The 16,366-nt window shown below is 45.1% G+C and overlaps 1 protein-coding gene across 4 annotated transcripts in view; it reads left to right on the plus strand.

The window, feature by feature from the left end:
• Positions 1-4,466: 4,466 nt before the first annotated feature.
• Positions 4,467-16,366, plus strand: part of kat6a (K(lysine) acetyltransferase 6A) — a 43,089-nt gene continuing 31,189 nt past the window's right edge. For 2 of the 4 annotated variants that reach the window (XM_042226750.1, XM_042226753.1), the window contains exons 1-2: positions 4,467-4,581; positions 6,016-7,468. In XM_042226750.1, the coding sequence (XP_042082684.1) occupies positions 6,779-7,468 (690 nt within the window). In that variant the 5' untranslated portion in view covers positions 4,467-4,581; positions 6,016-6,778. The other 2 variants (XM_042226752.1, XM_042226751.1) reach the window with 2 other exon arrangements.

Here is a 16,366-nt window from a genome sequence, read left to right on the forward strand (position 1 = left end):
TGGTTCGGCTTGCTGGGGGCTCAGGCCTCGCTAGCAGGTGGATGCTCGGAGAATAGATTTTTTTTTTAAGGGAGGGATTAGGGGGATGAAAGGAAGCTAAGGATTACTGGCCTCCTTTTCTGCACCAAAGATGGAAAACGAGCCAAGGGTGTCATACTACAACATCCATTTGCTGGTCGGAGCAAAAGCTGCTACACAGTGCCAAATGTCCACTATAGAAATGACGGTTGCTGCATCCACAAACACCAGACAAAACTGCACAATACATGAATAGATAACCACGATCATGAAATGCTGCTTTTATGGGGTTTGTGTGAAAAACCCTTTCTAGATGGGAAGCAGTGATTTTGTCCCAGACAATCCCAGATGCTCACTTGTGGAAGTTGTTGGCTCCTAGATTAAATGGGAGATGTTACGTTCTATATTTTTATCTCTATGCATGATCTGCAGTTTAAAATAGTCCTCATTCCAGCTTTCTTCTGAATGGCTACTCTTTGTGAACAAGCGATAGGATGTAGAGGCTTCTGTGATCACGGAGAATGTGACCATATAAGGACATCCACGCTTATCAACGTCACAAAGATTTAAGAGTAGAAAAAACTGTCTGAACTCTGAGCTTTTGGCACACAGCACGGTGGCCGTGAGAGGTCAAACGTACTCCAATTAAAAAAAAAAACACCAGCAAAAAAATAAATGCTATGCTAAAAGCTAGATAAAAAGCACACAAAACACAACAGATGTTGAATAAAACAAAACAGAAAGAGGAGGAAAAGACATCAGCAAGCACGAGAGCAGAAGTGACGAGCTAACAGTGAACAGCTAATAGCAGTTAGCAACACGTTAATAAAGTGTCTGCAGTATTACGTGAAATGTGTATTTTAAAAAGAATATTTACTTGCATCTTTTTCTCCCTCACAACACTGAAGAATCCTCAGCTGATTTTAAGCGCGTCTCGGTGCAACTTTTTACATGTTTTGGTTTTAGGTCACTTCATCAGCTGTTCCGTCACCTTAATAGAATAGAATAGAATAGAATAGAATTCAACTTTATTGTCATTGCACATGCACAGGTACAGGGCAACGAAATGCAGTTTGCATCCATCCAGAAGTGCTTTAGTGATATAGATATATTACAATATATATTAGCAATAGTATAGATATGTAAGTATATTACAGAAATGGGTCTATTATGGTATGTTATAATGTACACGGTATGAAGTATGTTGGGAATATTCTATAACTATAAGTATGTACAGGCTGTAGTGAGTACAAGCTATGTACAAGCTTTGAACAGGATATAAATATGAAAAACTATACAGAATATGAAATAAATAACTTTACAGAAATCTGAGATAAACAGCTATAATGAAATGGGAACTATGCAAGTTGTAAACAGTTGTAGGATTAAAAATTAACGAATGTACAGAATGATTATTTACACAGAGCTATACAGTAGTGCAGTTAAGATAAGTGAGGGTGTAGATAGTTTCTACAGAGGCTATATAAAGTGCTAGTGGTTGTGAGTGGTGGTTCAGTCCATGTTATTATTGTGTGTTTGAGGGTACAGTTGTCCATTGTGGGTGTGTGTATGTTCAGTCCATGTGTTAACGTGGGTCAGATGTCAGGAGGCAGAGTTCAGGAGTCTGACAACTGTGGGGAAGAAGCTGTTCCGGTACCTGGTGGTCTTAGTCCGGAGGCTCCTGTAGCGCCTCCCAGAGGGCAGGAGGGTGAAGAGTCCCTGTGCTGGGTGACTGGGGTCTCTGATGATTTTCCCAGCCCTTTTCCTGTAGATGTAGGTGTAGGTGCTCCGGCGATGCGCTGGGCAGTTTTCACGACCCTCTGCAACGCCTTCCGGTCCGAGGCAGAGCAGTTCCCGTACCAGACTGTTATACAGTTGGTCAGGATGCTCTCGATGGTGCAACGATAGAAGTTCACCAGGATGTCTGAGGACAGGTGGTTCTTCCTCAGAGTCCTCAAGAAGAAGAGGCGCTGGTGAGCCTTCTTGACCAGCTTGGAGCAGTTGGTCGTCCAGGTGAGATCCTTGGAGATGTGGACTCCCAGGAACTTGAAGCTGCTCACACGCTCCACAGCCGTCCCCTTAATGTGGATGGGTGGATGTGGGTCAGCATTCCTCCTGTAGTCCACGATGAGCTCCTTGGTCTTCTCGGTGTTAAGCAGCAGGTTGTTTCTGTCGCACCACTCAGCCAGACGATCCACCTTAATGTCTCCTCAAAAACATTTCTGCTCTGTCTCTATGTCTCTTGAGTTTTTTTTCTCCTACTTAAGTTGTGTTTTATTGTTTCTATTTCTTTCTTTTTTTTCTTTTTTTATTCAGCTTCCGTACTGTTTTGTGTGCTTTTGCAGCATTTTTCAGTTTTTGCTGGAGTTTTCTGAAGTTGCCGTGCATTCGAGCTCTTGGGGCCACCATCAACTTAATTCAATTTTCTTTATATAGCACCGAATCACAACAACAGTTGCCTCAAGGCGCTTTATATTGTCAGGTAAAGACCTTACAATAATACACTGTAGGCATAATAGGTCCACTTTAAACACTGCGTTTAATTAATTATCTAAGTCAATTTGCAATAATTTTCTGCCCTACTTCTTGTCTGTTAGCTGGTCAATCCACTACTAATCTAATAAAGATAAGTATGCGCCAACAAAAATGTGTGTAAATACAGTTTTAGATCCTTTAAATATCCCGTCTCGCACTCCTCCACTTCCCCCAGATGACAGTTATAAAGTAGGTAAAACTTCAGCTCAGTTTATGTAACTGAATCAATTATGATCTTACCAAAATTACAATAGGGTGGCTCCCTACTCCTCCACTCCGTGCCCCACCCTGATTAGTTTTCTCCTGTTGCTGTGTGTTGGTGAACATGGCCTCTGCTGTGGATCATGGTACACAACATTATTTATTCATGGCCGGGAACGATAGATGCAGTGCAGGCTCCTCCTGAGTATTGTCCATCTGTTAGCTGGCCTACTGTACACAGTAATATAATGTGAGTCCTCAGGAGGCACGTGCTAATAGCAGCTCATGTGTTAACGCATCACACTATTTATCTTTGCAATAACGCTACTGTTAATTACAATTAGTTGGTGATTTATTTGTCCCTGAAGGAGTGCGGGGAAAACAGCCAGTAAAATGTGACCTTACTGGGTTTTATTTGATCACCGCTGCACTGCTGGGGGTTCGCTCTCTCGCAGGACACCTCTAACATGGGAAAACATCAGGTCTAATTGCTCCCCTATAAGACACTGTCTCCGAGGACTGCTGTACACATCATTTTACACAAAGCTGCAGATAATTTAATTTCCACCCAGGGAGCTCTCGGCATTAGACTGCTGCCAGATTTCAAACACAAGTACCCTCCCGTGTCATGATGGTTGTGAAATTGAAGCAGCAAAAATCCGATTTCATCTACTGACTGATTTTCTTATGAATAAGGAAAGGGTTCTGCTTAGATTGTTCAAACTTCCCTGTGGCGCATTTAGAAATTATTATTACATGATTAGTAGTCTCTCTCTCCTGTCATTTTCTGCAACATACTATAAGTTTAAACACCCATGACTCGCACACATTCATTGCAATTTCGGTTTAAAATCAAGCACAGTGTGGATTCGAGCACACCGAGAGCGATACCTTTAGACAAAGTTGCTTCCACCTGTCACCAGATGCCATAATTGATGTGACTCTGAGAGCTGCACAAGCCCTGCTTTGGCCAAACGTGAATATAAAATAAAGGTGTTAGACTCGGTGTGTCATTTAATCAAACGTAACAAAGTGGGATGGCCGCAGAGACTTTACATTAACCGCTTCCTTTGCTGGAGAGATAATTCTGTGTTTCACAGTCTGATGAGCGATGCATCACTAAGACTACACTGCACAGGCAGATAATAACATGCTTTATCATGTACTGTAATACTCCAGATAGCTCCACATGGCAACATCTGATCACCTCTGGGGGGAGAAAGAAAATCTGGCTCAATTTCCATCTTCAGTTTAAAACACACACGGCTTCCACAATAGACTGCAATGTGGAGGAGTGTCTCACTTTGATCTTTAAATACCCTCTAACGTTAAGACACGCTCATTGGCTTTGATTTTTTTTTTTTTACAACTGCCAGGCAAAATACAGACGCTCCCTTGAATCTCCTCCTGTGTAGCTGTAGTACAGCAGAGAATGCGTGAACACCTATCCTCTCTTTTTATTTTTTTCCCTCCTCCAACACAACCACCACCATCTGTCCCTTTCTTCCATTTCATGTGCTCAAGCAATATCCACACCCCTCTCATAGCAACAGCACGCCGCCGCCGCCCCCGCGCCTTGCAGTGAATTTTTCTTTTTTTCTTTTTGCTCCGTCCCCTGGATCTTCGCCTCGCACCATGCAGACGGTCCCTGGGCCCTGCCTGACTGTTCAGTCTTCCCCCCTCCCCCACCAGCCGTGCTCCTGTTTCACTCAAAGATGGCGTCGGCTCTAGAGCCCCTGGTCTCTGGCTGCATTTTTTGGGCTTGTTGTTGTCTTCGTTTCGCACGGTTTTGGCACCTTCTCCTCGGCGGCTCGATACCAAATTCCGGTGAGTAGCAGCGGAAGCCGGATGGGAGGATACGAGATTTTCTCCGCGGTCCGCTTTGCCCGAGCTTCCCTCCGAAACCAGAACCGGACCATCTCTGGCTTTCTGGGGAACCGCGAGAGGTAGAAGGGGAGAGGGGTACGGAGGGGATGGTGATCGCGGATGTGGGTGGGGGGTATGGAGGGGAGGGAGGGGGGCGAACAGAGGCCTAGCTTTACTCCGTTTTAGCGGCCTTGTCTTCACGGCACCGCAGGCTGTAGCGTTACGTGGGAGGGCGGTTAGCGGAGGGAGGAAGTCAGCGAGGTGCGGACCACTGGTAGGGATGCGTCTACGCGGGCAGAGCCTGCTCGCCCATGCCGAAGATTGAGAGCTAGGCCGCGGAACCAGCACTGCTGCAGAACCACCCGCTAAGACCATCTTAAATATTGCACTTGCCCGCTAGCCGAGATGGCCGTCTGCAAGTTGCATTGTGCCTCATACAAGGCCGCGATCTCACGTTAGTATCTGAGTGACATTCATGGGGAGAATATTCGCAGTGTTTGCTGTGGTGTGATGCTTTGTATTGTCAGAAATCCCAGGTCCATGCGGAAATGTTTGGTTTTTCTCTCGCTCTTCTGTGGTGGAGCGCTGGCTACCCCCCCCAGTTTCACGCTGTTTACGTTTCAGGTTAGCGAGTAACATTAGTAACAGAGATTGTAACGCTAGCTTGTTGGCTAGCTTCTCACGTTAGCTTGCTACACAACAGCAGTAAGCGGGAAGGCTTGTTGTCAGATACTTGGCAGCCTGACATAATATGTGAGTAAACAGAACGACAGGAAACGGTTTGGCCATGCGACTGTTAATCTGGCTTTGATTATTAGCTAGCCTTGCGGCTAATGTTTGCTAACAGCTCTGTGCTTTGACTGTAACATGTTTACGTTAGCAACCCAGCTAGCCAAGCTGTCAACTCTGTAGTGCACTTTTGAGGATGGGGTTGTTTACAATGTTTGTAACACACAGTTTTTAAACAGTTGCGTGAGGTATGAGTACGGTTCTTAATGTTTTTTCATTTTTAGGAGTTCTGGTCTTGTCACTGCTTGTGCGTTTCTTAGTGATAGTTGTTTAGTGGTACAATCCCATGGTGGTTTATTTAAAAACAGAAATCTGGGAAGTTGGCTAGGGATAATAAATATTACTTTTTTCCCCCTTTTTTACCAGTGTCGTGTCTAGTATACGGGGTAATATAGTGTTTCAGAAGGAAGGTATGGCTTTGTTTATATGAATGCCACCAGATGATGTGCCTGGGTTGGTTTGAAAAGATGAACCTTCTTGTGTCATCTGTATCTCACTCTGATTTGTTGTTCTCTAAAATTGTAAAATTAGGTGCCCCATCTTTGCAGCCATGTGCTATAACCTCTTTCTTTGTGTCTGTGTTTTTTATTTTTCCCCCTCCTACAGTTTTCATCAGCTACTGAAGTGCAATAGGCATGAAGGTGATCGGTCCTGGCTGCTCCCTGTGGTGAGATATCTGTTCCGTCCCAGAGCTGAGAAGCTCAGACTGCTGGAAGAGAGAAAGGGAGCAAATGAGAACAAGCGAAAATAAGGAGATGTGGATGGAGAGGAAAACTCACAATCTTCTGGAGTGATATAATTATCAGAAACCTTTGTGCAATTGTCCTCGCGTTTATCACTGAAACACAATTTTCATGTCCCGGAGAGTCTGAGCAGAGGAGACTGCTGTTATTGGCAGTCCTTGTTTTTGTTTTTTCTTTTTTTTTCCGGGGGCCGTCTAAACAGGAAACGCCTACATTTTGTGAAAAGCCAAACCAAAATCTGCCCTGCCCAACCTTGGGTACTGTGGGAGTATAAGTTGGTAATAGATCTGAAGCTTCTTCTGCTCCCCCTGCCTCTTGCCAGGGATCTTCACCTGGCTGGAAGTGGGTGGTGGGTGGACCAGATTTTCACCAGGTGGAGGGTTGGCTCAGTTGGGTTGTGCTATGATCAGCTGCTCCTTTTCGTGCTGCTTATACTCAGCTTCTGAGGGACTCTCTGTGCGACCCCAGGACAAGGGATAGTAAGCTGGTAGAGGGCAAAAGGGAGGAGGAGGCGGCGGCGCTACGGCGCAAGCCAAGTGTTTACTTGGCTTACAGTCTCTACTTTTTTGTGTGTGTGGTCCTCGCGGTAAGGCCCCAGTGCTGCTGCACCCACCCAGACAGCAGCCATGGTGAAACTGGCAAACCCATTGTACACCCAATGGATTCTAGAGGCCATCAAGAAGGTAAAGAAGCAGAAGCAGCGACCATCAGAGGAGCGCATTTGCAATGCGGTCTCTATGTCCCATGGCCTGGACCGCAAAACAGTTCTGGAGCAGTTAGAGCTTAGTGTCAAGGATGGTACCATACTCAAGGTTACCAACAAAGGTCTCAACTCCTACAAGGACCCAGATAACCCTGGGCGCTTGGCCCTGCCCAAGCCCAAAGGTGTTGGCAGCTCCAGTGGCAGCGGAGGCGGCAGCTCCGGTGGAGGAGCAGGTGGTGGCAGCAGCAGTGGAGGGAGCAGCTCTCACTCGCATTCGGGGAAGAAACCGGGTCTCGACTGGAACAAATTAATTAAGCGGGCACTGGAGGGGCTCCACGAGCCGGGTGGCTCCACCTTAAAGAACATCGAACGCTTCCTCAAGTGTCAGGCTGATGTCGCGGCGTACCTGTCGGGTAGCGGCTCCATGGGGCCGGGCCTCTTCCACCAGCAGCTGAGGGTAGCCCTCAAGAGAGCCGTGGCCCACGGGCGCGTGGCCAAACAGGGTCCACTGTTCCAGCTCCTCAGCCGTAGCAGCAACCAGGATGATGGGACTGGCACGGTGTCTTTGGAATCGCTGCCCCCGGTCCGGTTGCTGCCACACGAGAAAGACAAGGTAAAGTCTCTGCACACATGTAAAACCGCATGAATGCATACTCAGACATGGACATACAAAATAAAATACACTTAAAGTAAACACACAGCCACGTTTATTATGCTTTGTATGTCTGCGTTCGTTGGTTTGTCACATGGATTTGTTGTGGAGTGTTTGGATGATTTCTATTTTTGGTTATATGGCCTGTAAATGAGTGTCAATGATTACAGACCTGTTTGAGATCAAGATAGAACTGATCTCTAGTGAAAAAATGAGTGTGAAGCGCTGTTGCCTGTTGGCATCTGAAGGTCCTGATTAAAATCGCAGATATGCTTACGACCGTATTTGAGATTGTTGTGGGAAGAAATCTAAAAGTCTGATGTGTTTATCAGTGAACTTTTTGGACCAACAGAGGGCAAGTGAGCATGATTTGTGAAAGTGAAAGCAACACATTCTTGTTGCTGATCTTTTACCTAAGGCTCTGGTGCTGCATTTTCCCTGCTGCTCCAAATTTGTCATCCCCTGCAACCCTGTACTTTGCTACAGAGTAGTAAGCTTTCACTTTGTGTCACTTTTTAAGTTTTCAAATGGCATCTAAAGGAGTGGCTTAATGTTATAGTATCAGAGTTATTTGAAAAGTATCAGAGTGGCAGTGCAACAGGTTTGAGAGCAAGCACGATCCAACGTTCTGCCTCAAACTGAAGTATGACTTTGTGTTATCATCAGAGGAGAAAAAGAATAGATGCATCTTAGAAAGCTGGAGCAAGTCAGCTAGTCTGCCTTTGCTTTTACTGGGTGGGCGTGCGTGTGATGTGGGCCAGGCGGGCAATACCAGAGTGATGCTAGGTGAGTGGCTGGTGGGCTAGCAACACAGGATGAGAAGTTAAGGGGGAGTCACATGGCATCCAGCCTCCTGCAGGGACTGTGGACCAGCTGTGGGGCTGTTGCCTGTCAGGTGCTGTCGGGAGATGGGACAAAGAAAGAAAGGAAGCAAGGCAAGGGAAGGAACATAGACAAGTGAGAGAATAAGAGAGCAGGAGAGAGGTGGTCTGTAGCGTTGCCAGAGGGAGAGGCTTGGATGACGCAAACTTTCAGGCTCCTGTAACCAGAAAGGGAGAGACGTAGCGGGAGGAGAAACTGAGGGAGACAGAATGAGTTGGAGAGAGGGCGAGGGAGAGGCAGACATGCAGGCGACAGAGGAGAGAGGGAACACACCCACTTTTGTAACCTGATCAGGGAGAGCAGCCGGCTGCTAACCTCTAGTTCTAAGGGCCAGATATTTGTACACATACACACAGACTTGAACCCATTCTATTGCATGTTAAGACAAAAAAAAAAAAAAAGCAAGCAGACTGAGAGTGATGCCATCCTGGAAAAGAAACCACTCCCAGCAGGATGGAAAGGGTTCATCACAGGATGGAGGCGATCACTCAGATCAACTTTGGTTTGAATTGCAGTGACACGTCCTTCCAAATAAACCAAAACAATATCCGAAAGTCACCCTCCATGGCATAACGGGACTCACTGTAGGGATCAGGCATTCAGGTTTTTCTTTTAACTCGACAGCCATCAGATTTGGAGAAGACTAGACTGATCATAAGCACTGTTTTGGCTGTCTTCTGGCTTTGTCTGGCCTCTGTGTGTACATGTCTGCAGCCACGGGGGCTCCTGCTTAAGGATGCCCATAGTCGTGCATGTGCACACACACAGAATAGGATTAGCCTAGAGAGCTGGCTGCAATCACATGGGCTCTGCCTAACACAGTGACCTGCTTGGCTGCAGATGATCCACCTCTTAAGACAAACAGAAATCAACCACCTCCTCTCTGACTCAGCGAGTGATCAGCCTGCTTTGCTGCCTCAGAGGCAAAATACAAACAGAATAAATCATGCCTCAGTTTGAATGCATTGGTTCTACATAGATGAATGCATTGGTTTTTGTTTTCTTACCGTATGATCTGCCATGGTTCTTTTATTAGATTTGTTAGTTCACAGTAAATATTGGCAGAAGAGTCAATTGTAACACAAATGATTTCACTGAAAATGCCACCCTGTTGCATCAGTGAAATTTCATAATCAGCCTAAGAATATGAATTCAGTTTGGGGGCATGGATAGGGAGATTACTGCAGTTTCTTTTTGAAGCTTTGGGCTAAATGGTGCATGGAGAAGCTGCGGCAGCAGTGAGGAAATTGACATTTGTGTCTGGTAGTCACACAATATTCTGTTTTTCCTTTTTTGCCTGTTTTTTTTCCCCCCTCCCTCTTCTCAGCGCTTCTTCTTGTGCTGTGCCTTGATGAATCTCTCCAGGAGAAGGAACCACTCTGCCGCTCAATCATGTGTGTTTTGTGCGCCCCACGTTGCCATGTTCTTGATGTATTTGTTAGTTTGTGTCTGTGTGAGTGGCACATGCGTCAAAGAGATAAAACTGTGCGCACGGAAGACCGAGAGACGGCGATGGTGCACGATCGCTCTGCTCCACTCGCTACTTTTCTACCCGCGCATCATTGCCATATTGCCCCGCATGATTGCTAACAGTTATGATTTCCCAAGGAAAGGAGGAGGGAGAGTGTGAGTAAAGGCAGCGGAGGGGGGAGGAAAATCAAAACAAATGGCTAAGCACTAGCATTGACCCCATTTGCAGGGAGATTTGTGTACTTAACTCGCTGATGTTTGCATCGGGGTGCTCCATTCAAACGGGATCCCAGACCCTATTTCTGTCTCTCTGTCTCCCCCCTCTCTCACCCTAATAGGGTGCCATTGCCAGGTCATGCAGGGGGAGGTAAATGGGGGAGAAAAGTCAACCAGGGGTCATGGATATATAGATGGCAAACCTCATTGCCTCCCTGAGCACCCGTTAGCAGTATGAGGCTATGGCCATTAGGTGGGATGGGCTTGATGCTGGGCCTTTGTGTGTGTGTGTGTGTGTGTGTGTGTGTGTGTGTGTGTGTGTATATATATATATATCTGTATCTGTGTGGGTATACTTGTGTGTGTCAGTGTGTGATGTTCTTCCAGTTATAATAGGAAAGAGCAATCTTCTTGCCCTGCATTTGCCCTCCGCTCAACAGCTGGAGCGGGGTTAACCAGAGTTCTCAATGTCGTCGTGCAGTGTCACGGCGAGGACGTGTGAAAAAAGCAACTTGTGAACAGCAACACAGTTGCAGAGCTACGTTTTCACACTTGTACCCCTCATTGCAGTGATTTCCCTCCAAAATGTCCCACTGACCTTTAACAGATTTGGCTGATGTTAGCGTCAAGCAAGTGAACTGTTTTGCATGGTCCAATATACTCCTAACGTTGGGCACTGCATGTTATTATTAAAGATGCCCTAATGTGTCGCTATCAGCTGATATTTTACTGATAACAAATTAGCAAATAAAATGACATTTATGTATCATTTATGTATCATTGTCACTGCGCAGGACCAGCAATACATAAATATATACATAGGCATCAGCTATGAACCACATGGATATTTAAACAAAAATATTGGCCCAGAACCTTAAAATTGGTGCACAGTTTCATAAAACTTGCCTGATATGGTTAACTTTCACATGCTTCGTTGTGCTGCTTCATGTCTTGCTGTTACAGGAGAGAACTGTGCTTTTTCCCTGGATGCATGGAAGCATTTTCCAGAGTTAGCGCTGCACCACAAAAATGCTGGGAAAATGACTAAGTTGGGTGCAATGAACTGGTTTCCACCCCAAACCCCCAGTCTGGTGTTAGCTCGTCTTGAATTTCAGATTTTTGACTGATCCAAAAAAAAATTTCAACAAGTGAAATAATTTGCCCTGCTTTCCCTTTGACAAGCACTAATTATTTCCATTTTGACAGAAACCCGGCCTCGGCTGACCCCCCCATTAGTGTCCAAAGTTTTAAAAAAAAGTCTCATTCTGTACAGCTTTAAGCTCACGCTTCGCTGTAACCACAAGCACAATTCTTGTTTGACACTTGGCGGTACACGCCAGCAGAGAGATGGGAAAACTGTTTTTAGCGTTCAGTTATTTAAAGGGCCACTTTACTCAAAACACAATGGAGGCTCTTGATGGATTGAAAATTAATTGCACGCTATTTTGGTAATGGGATAGTATGAGGATTTGCTGCTCTTCTCTGTTCTATTTATTGTGTTTTGTCAAATTAAAGCAGCCACCGGAGGATAACTGGTTGGTATTTGACACCATTTTCTACTTATTTGGATCAAACAATTAATTAGTTAATTGGGGGAAAATGAGCCAGCATTGACTATGATCAGTTACAGCCCTAAAGCACAACACTACACTGTCTTGGTTTGGCAACAGTTCCTAACTAATATGACTTGGGTGGACTTGAACCCGGGACACTGAAGTAAGGACTCTAGCCTTTGGGTCATGGGTCACCTGCTCAAGCAGCTGAGCTATAGTGGTATACAGAGGTAAGGCTGTTCGATATAACGATATATATCGGACGACGATATAAAAACGTCTATCGTTTCATTTTACGCTATCGTTTGTTTCGTGGTGTCGCAAAATAAACTGATTACGGCAATATTTTTTCATCGTTTTGATGGTCACTGTAGTGGCTATATTAATTTCTTAAAGTTCTCTCGTTCTCTTATATTTTATATAACCACACTACAGACAGACAAGCGCCTGTTTTTATGCATTGTCGTTAGCAACAATGACGGTAACAGCATCGCGTGTCTGCTTGTTTATGTTGCACGCACATAAACCTTTCACAATAAAGCTGAAGATCCTGTTGAGACTTTTCAAAATAAACTGAATCACGTGAAAGAGCAGATTATTTACGGATGAGAAGTAAAAAAGAGCCGTCAGGTGCTAAAAAATAAACCTTAGACTCAAACGTTAGAACAGGCTTTTCCCCGCAGCACGCTGTGTAATAAATACTCACAAAGAAAACGGCGGCTGTTACAACTTATGTCTAAAAATGTTATCGTTTCATGCATCGGTTAAAACACTCGACTCCAGGTACATGACGCGCAGCCTGAAACACTTCCCGCAAGACGAGATTCACAGAATTTACAGAAAATGTTACATTTTTGTGATTTATGTCGTTATCGGACGATAGAATTCTTATATCGGGATATGAGATTTTGGTCATATCGCACAGCCCTATACAGAGGTAACAAAAGTTGTTTTCCTAGGTGGTTTCATGCTATAGCCTTCCCTGAAGCACACAGACTGTACATGCTTGAACTTTTGCACGTTTGAAATAAGCGTGCATATGGGGCGCAGCTGCATTGATCCATCCCAAAGACACGTCAGATGATGGCTACCTCTGTCAGTGTGAATTGGACTTGTCACTTAGTGTAACCGTGTCATGCAGAGACATGAGCTTTCCCTTCTCTGCTCTCTGTTTTACCTGTCTGTAGACGCAGAGTGGAGTGACAAGTGGGAAGATGAGTTTACTCAAACTGACACCTTGTTGTATTATTGTATGTCCTGTAAGAGCTTGACTAAGATGGACAGATATTTAAATGTCTGAAAGTCATGCTAAAATATCTGAATCTGGCTGGTCATTATGTTGAAATTTAGTTTTAATTTTTCAAGTTTTGATCACCTGTAGTTGGTGTTCATACACCTAAAATGTTTTTAGCAGTGTTCAGCTTTGGCACCAGCCAGGTTTCACTTGCCGTCTTGCAGTGTGACTCTGCGAGCCACATATTAACTGCTACGAACAGATGCAACTGGCCAAGAGTCTATAGAAGCTACATTAGCAGTAGTGGCAGTGCCCAAAGGGGAGCAGTAACCTCGAGCTCACCAGTGAGTGATGTGAATGGCATTTGGCACGGGAACCTTAGCTGTGTGAGGCCTCGCGTACGGCTAACCTCACCATCCCCACAAATGGAGCCAATGTGTTGAGCAGCTGTGGAAGTGACGGCTGGAGCACGGCCAGTCCCGCTTCGTTTGATGCCGTGATTTAGCTCCGTGCACCCTGGCTAACCTCGATGATTTTTTTTCTTTCTTTTTTAAATGGAGGGCGATGGCTCGGCTGAAGGGAGGGGACGCACTGCACATCGCAGGGTCTTCCGCAAGCTGTCGCTGGATAACGCAGCCCGGTTATTTTCACGTCACTACCCGGCCAATGGAGCTACAGGGATTTGAGATTTCAGATGCTTTATTTACTTTTACATGCCAGCTATTGTCACAAGAGCATCCGTGCGTGTAAGCCAACCGACAGCACGTCAAGGTGTGTCTCATGACTACCAGTGTTCAGACCATCTAATGATTCTCGGAGTGAGTGTTTGTGTGTTGTCTGGCTGCGCGGCGTGCCCTGTAACAGTGATCAATGAGTTTGTGTTGGAGGTTGGGGAGGGAACATAAGGGAAGTGTGGTGGTAGTGTTGGGGGGCCAGCTGAGATCAGGCTCCCATGTTAATGAGATCCTTGACTTGAGACAAGGACAACAGCAACGCTTTTCTCCCTTTCTCTTTTCTCCCATTGCCTTTTATTCCAACACCCCCCCACCACCACCTCCTTCATTTCTCCTTTCGTCCTTCCCTCCATTGTGCTCCCCTTCCTGTCTCCCTCCCCTGTCCTCTGTCTTTGAGAGAGCTGTGCATATGGAGGGGAAACCAGGTCACCACCATTTTTTTTTTAAATGTATTTTTTGTTAATAACCTATTATCCCTCTGAACACGGCATTCATGTTAACACACAGGGGGAGAGTTGACTGTTCTGTGGTTAATGGATCCATAAAACATCAGTGGGTGTGTCAGCTGGATCAGACTAGGCTGTCTTCAACTGTTGTACAACTGTTGTTCTAAGTTTTTTTTTTTTTTTTTTAAAAGGGAAACCTTTTACTTGTATGACAGGTTTTTATGGGTTTTTTTTTTTAATGCCGTCTTGTAAAAGCAGGTAGCTAATAACAGTTACACTAAGGTGTGTCTTTTTTTGTGGCTTCCAAATAATCCTCGGAGCCAAAATGTGTAAACGCCAGCTCAACGTAGATCCGCACAAACACGCACGCCTCAAGTTAAATGTCGAAGAAGTCTGAGAGGTTTCTGGAATATCGCTGTGGCGCAACAAGGGCTCTGGCAACTAGCGCTTTAAAAGGAAAGGTTGAAACTGGGAAGACGGCTGTTCCTGGGAAGAATTTGAGATTCACACTTCCAAGAGGATTGGCTTTTCCTTTTCATTTGTAGTGGCAGTCAGTAACTGAAGCCTCGCTGTAGCGTGCGTCTCTAAACAAGGTGTCTGCGTGAAAGGCAGCACGCCCTCTCCCTCTCACTCTTTCTCAGCTCTTGTTTACTCGAGCGCTCAGAGGCCGAGTGGGAGCAGTTGACCTCCTCCGGCATGGAAGGGGTTAAAGCGCCAGGAATGATTGAGGTGTTGGTAGCACGCAGGCTGCTCCGAGGAATGGTGCACATTCTTTCTTTCTTCCTCGCTCATTGCTTTCCCTTCCCTCTCCTGCCCTCTGGATTGTTATTTTTGTCCTCGCTGTCTTTTTTTTTTTTTTCCATACAGCGCTCCTCCTCTTTTTTTTTTTTTCTCTCCTTGTTGTTGCTGACTTCCATTTCTTTTTAGTGAAATTGTCGACTTGTTTTGTAGCTCAGTTATTTTCATAATGCTCATGGAGATTGGTAATGACTTGTTTTTCATTTTCGCAGTATAAACTAGCGCACGATCACCATTTATAGAAGTTTTGCCTGTAAAGTTGTAAAACCTTTTCACAGATAGAGCTGGCGCGTATACGTTTCTCCACAGCTAAGCCTCTGTCCTCCTCCTGTGCTCCCTGCATGTCTCTGCTTATCTGCCTCTTCTTTGCCCGCTCCATTCCTCTCTCCATTTACCTCTCACTTCCCTTAACTTTCTTATTGTATCCCCTTTTCTCTCTCAGTCCCTGCACTGTTTAGGGTGGGGGGTGCTGAAGCAGCCTGAGTCAGAAGGAAATGAACCCAATAAATCAAGCTCTTGTCCTCGTCTCCTCCCTGCCAGAGCAAGCGGCCTACCTAGCTCGGCGCAGCTACGTGCATTTACCCTGCTGTGCTGTAAAAACCTTAACACCAGCTTCACTCACTGCCATGTTGGTGTTTCCTTTGTACTACTTGTGTCGTTAATAAAGGAGAGCACCTTTATTGTTACGGTTGTGTTGATTAAAAAGTGTCCTTGAGACGGATGATGTTTAGAGTTTCCAATAAAGGTCAAATTTGTCCTGTTTTTCTGTGTCTGTCTCGGTTTGGTTTTAAATTACAAACTAACATAACTGTGCCTTCTGGGAGACATTAAGGGTTTTTTTTATCTTCTTTTTGTACCCCTCTGCTTTCTGTTAAGGCGTGCATGTGTCGGTGAAACTGCACAGGCACATGGAAGGTGACAACAAGCATTTATCCATCTAAGAGATCGACAGAGAGCCAGCTCAGGTTGTCACTTTGTGCATTCACAGTATGTTTAGTGTGTTAAGAGGCCCCATCTGATTAAAGATGAAGGTTTCAAAGTCATGATGACAGAGTGCCAGTTTCAGGGTGATCGAGGGCGGCACAGGAAGAAAGATGCACACATCACGTACTCTTGGTTTCCGTAGGCAGTGTAAAAGATACCGCGATGAAAGTAGACCTGCTGATGTGACTGAAAGCACATGCCAATAAGCACCCACTGGATAGTTTTTTTTCTTTCTGACACTTAAAACGACCTAACATTTATAAAATGGTCTGAATGTGGCATTCACTATGACTCAAAATAAGTGACTGAGCCCTGAAACCCAACAGAGAAGTGATTACACAGGTCTTTAAGTGCAGTTTTCCCAGAAACTACTGTTTATCGCCCCCGGTTGCCATTAAATGTGGGTTTAAGGCACTTTAGTGTTGCTTTACTTTGCAGACCAGGAAGTAAAATCCTTTTATTTTTATTTATTTATTTATATATATATATATATGTTTATTTATTACTGTCTCCATGCTAGAGGCAGTTGATGCTTGCTACTG

Source organism: Haplochromis burtoni, unplaced genomic scaffold (genome assembly GCF_018398535.1).
Source record: "Haplochromis burtoni strain Fernald_Lab_line unplaced genomic scaffold, NCSU_Asbu1 Contig_226, whole genome shotgun sequence".
Taxonomy (NCBI): domain Eukaryota; kingdom Metazoa; phylum Chordata; class Actinopteri; order Cichliformes; family Cichlidae; genus Haplochromis; species Haplochromis burtoni.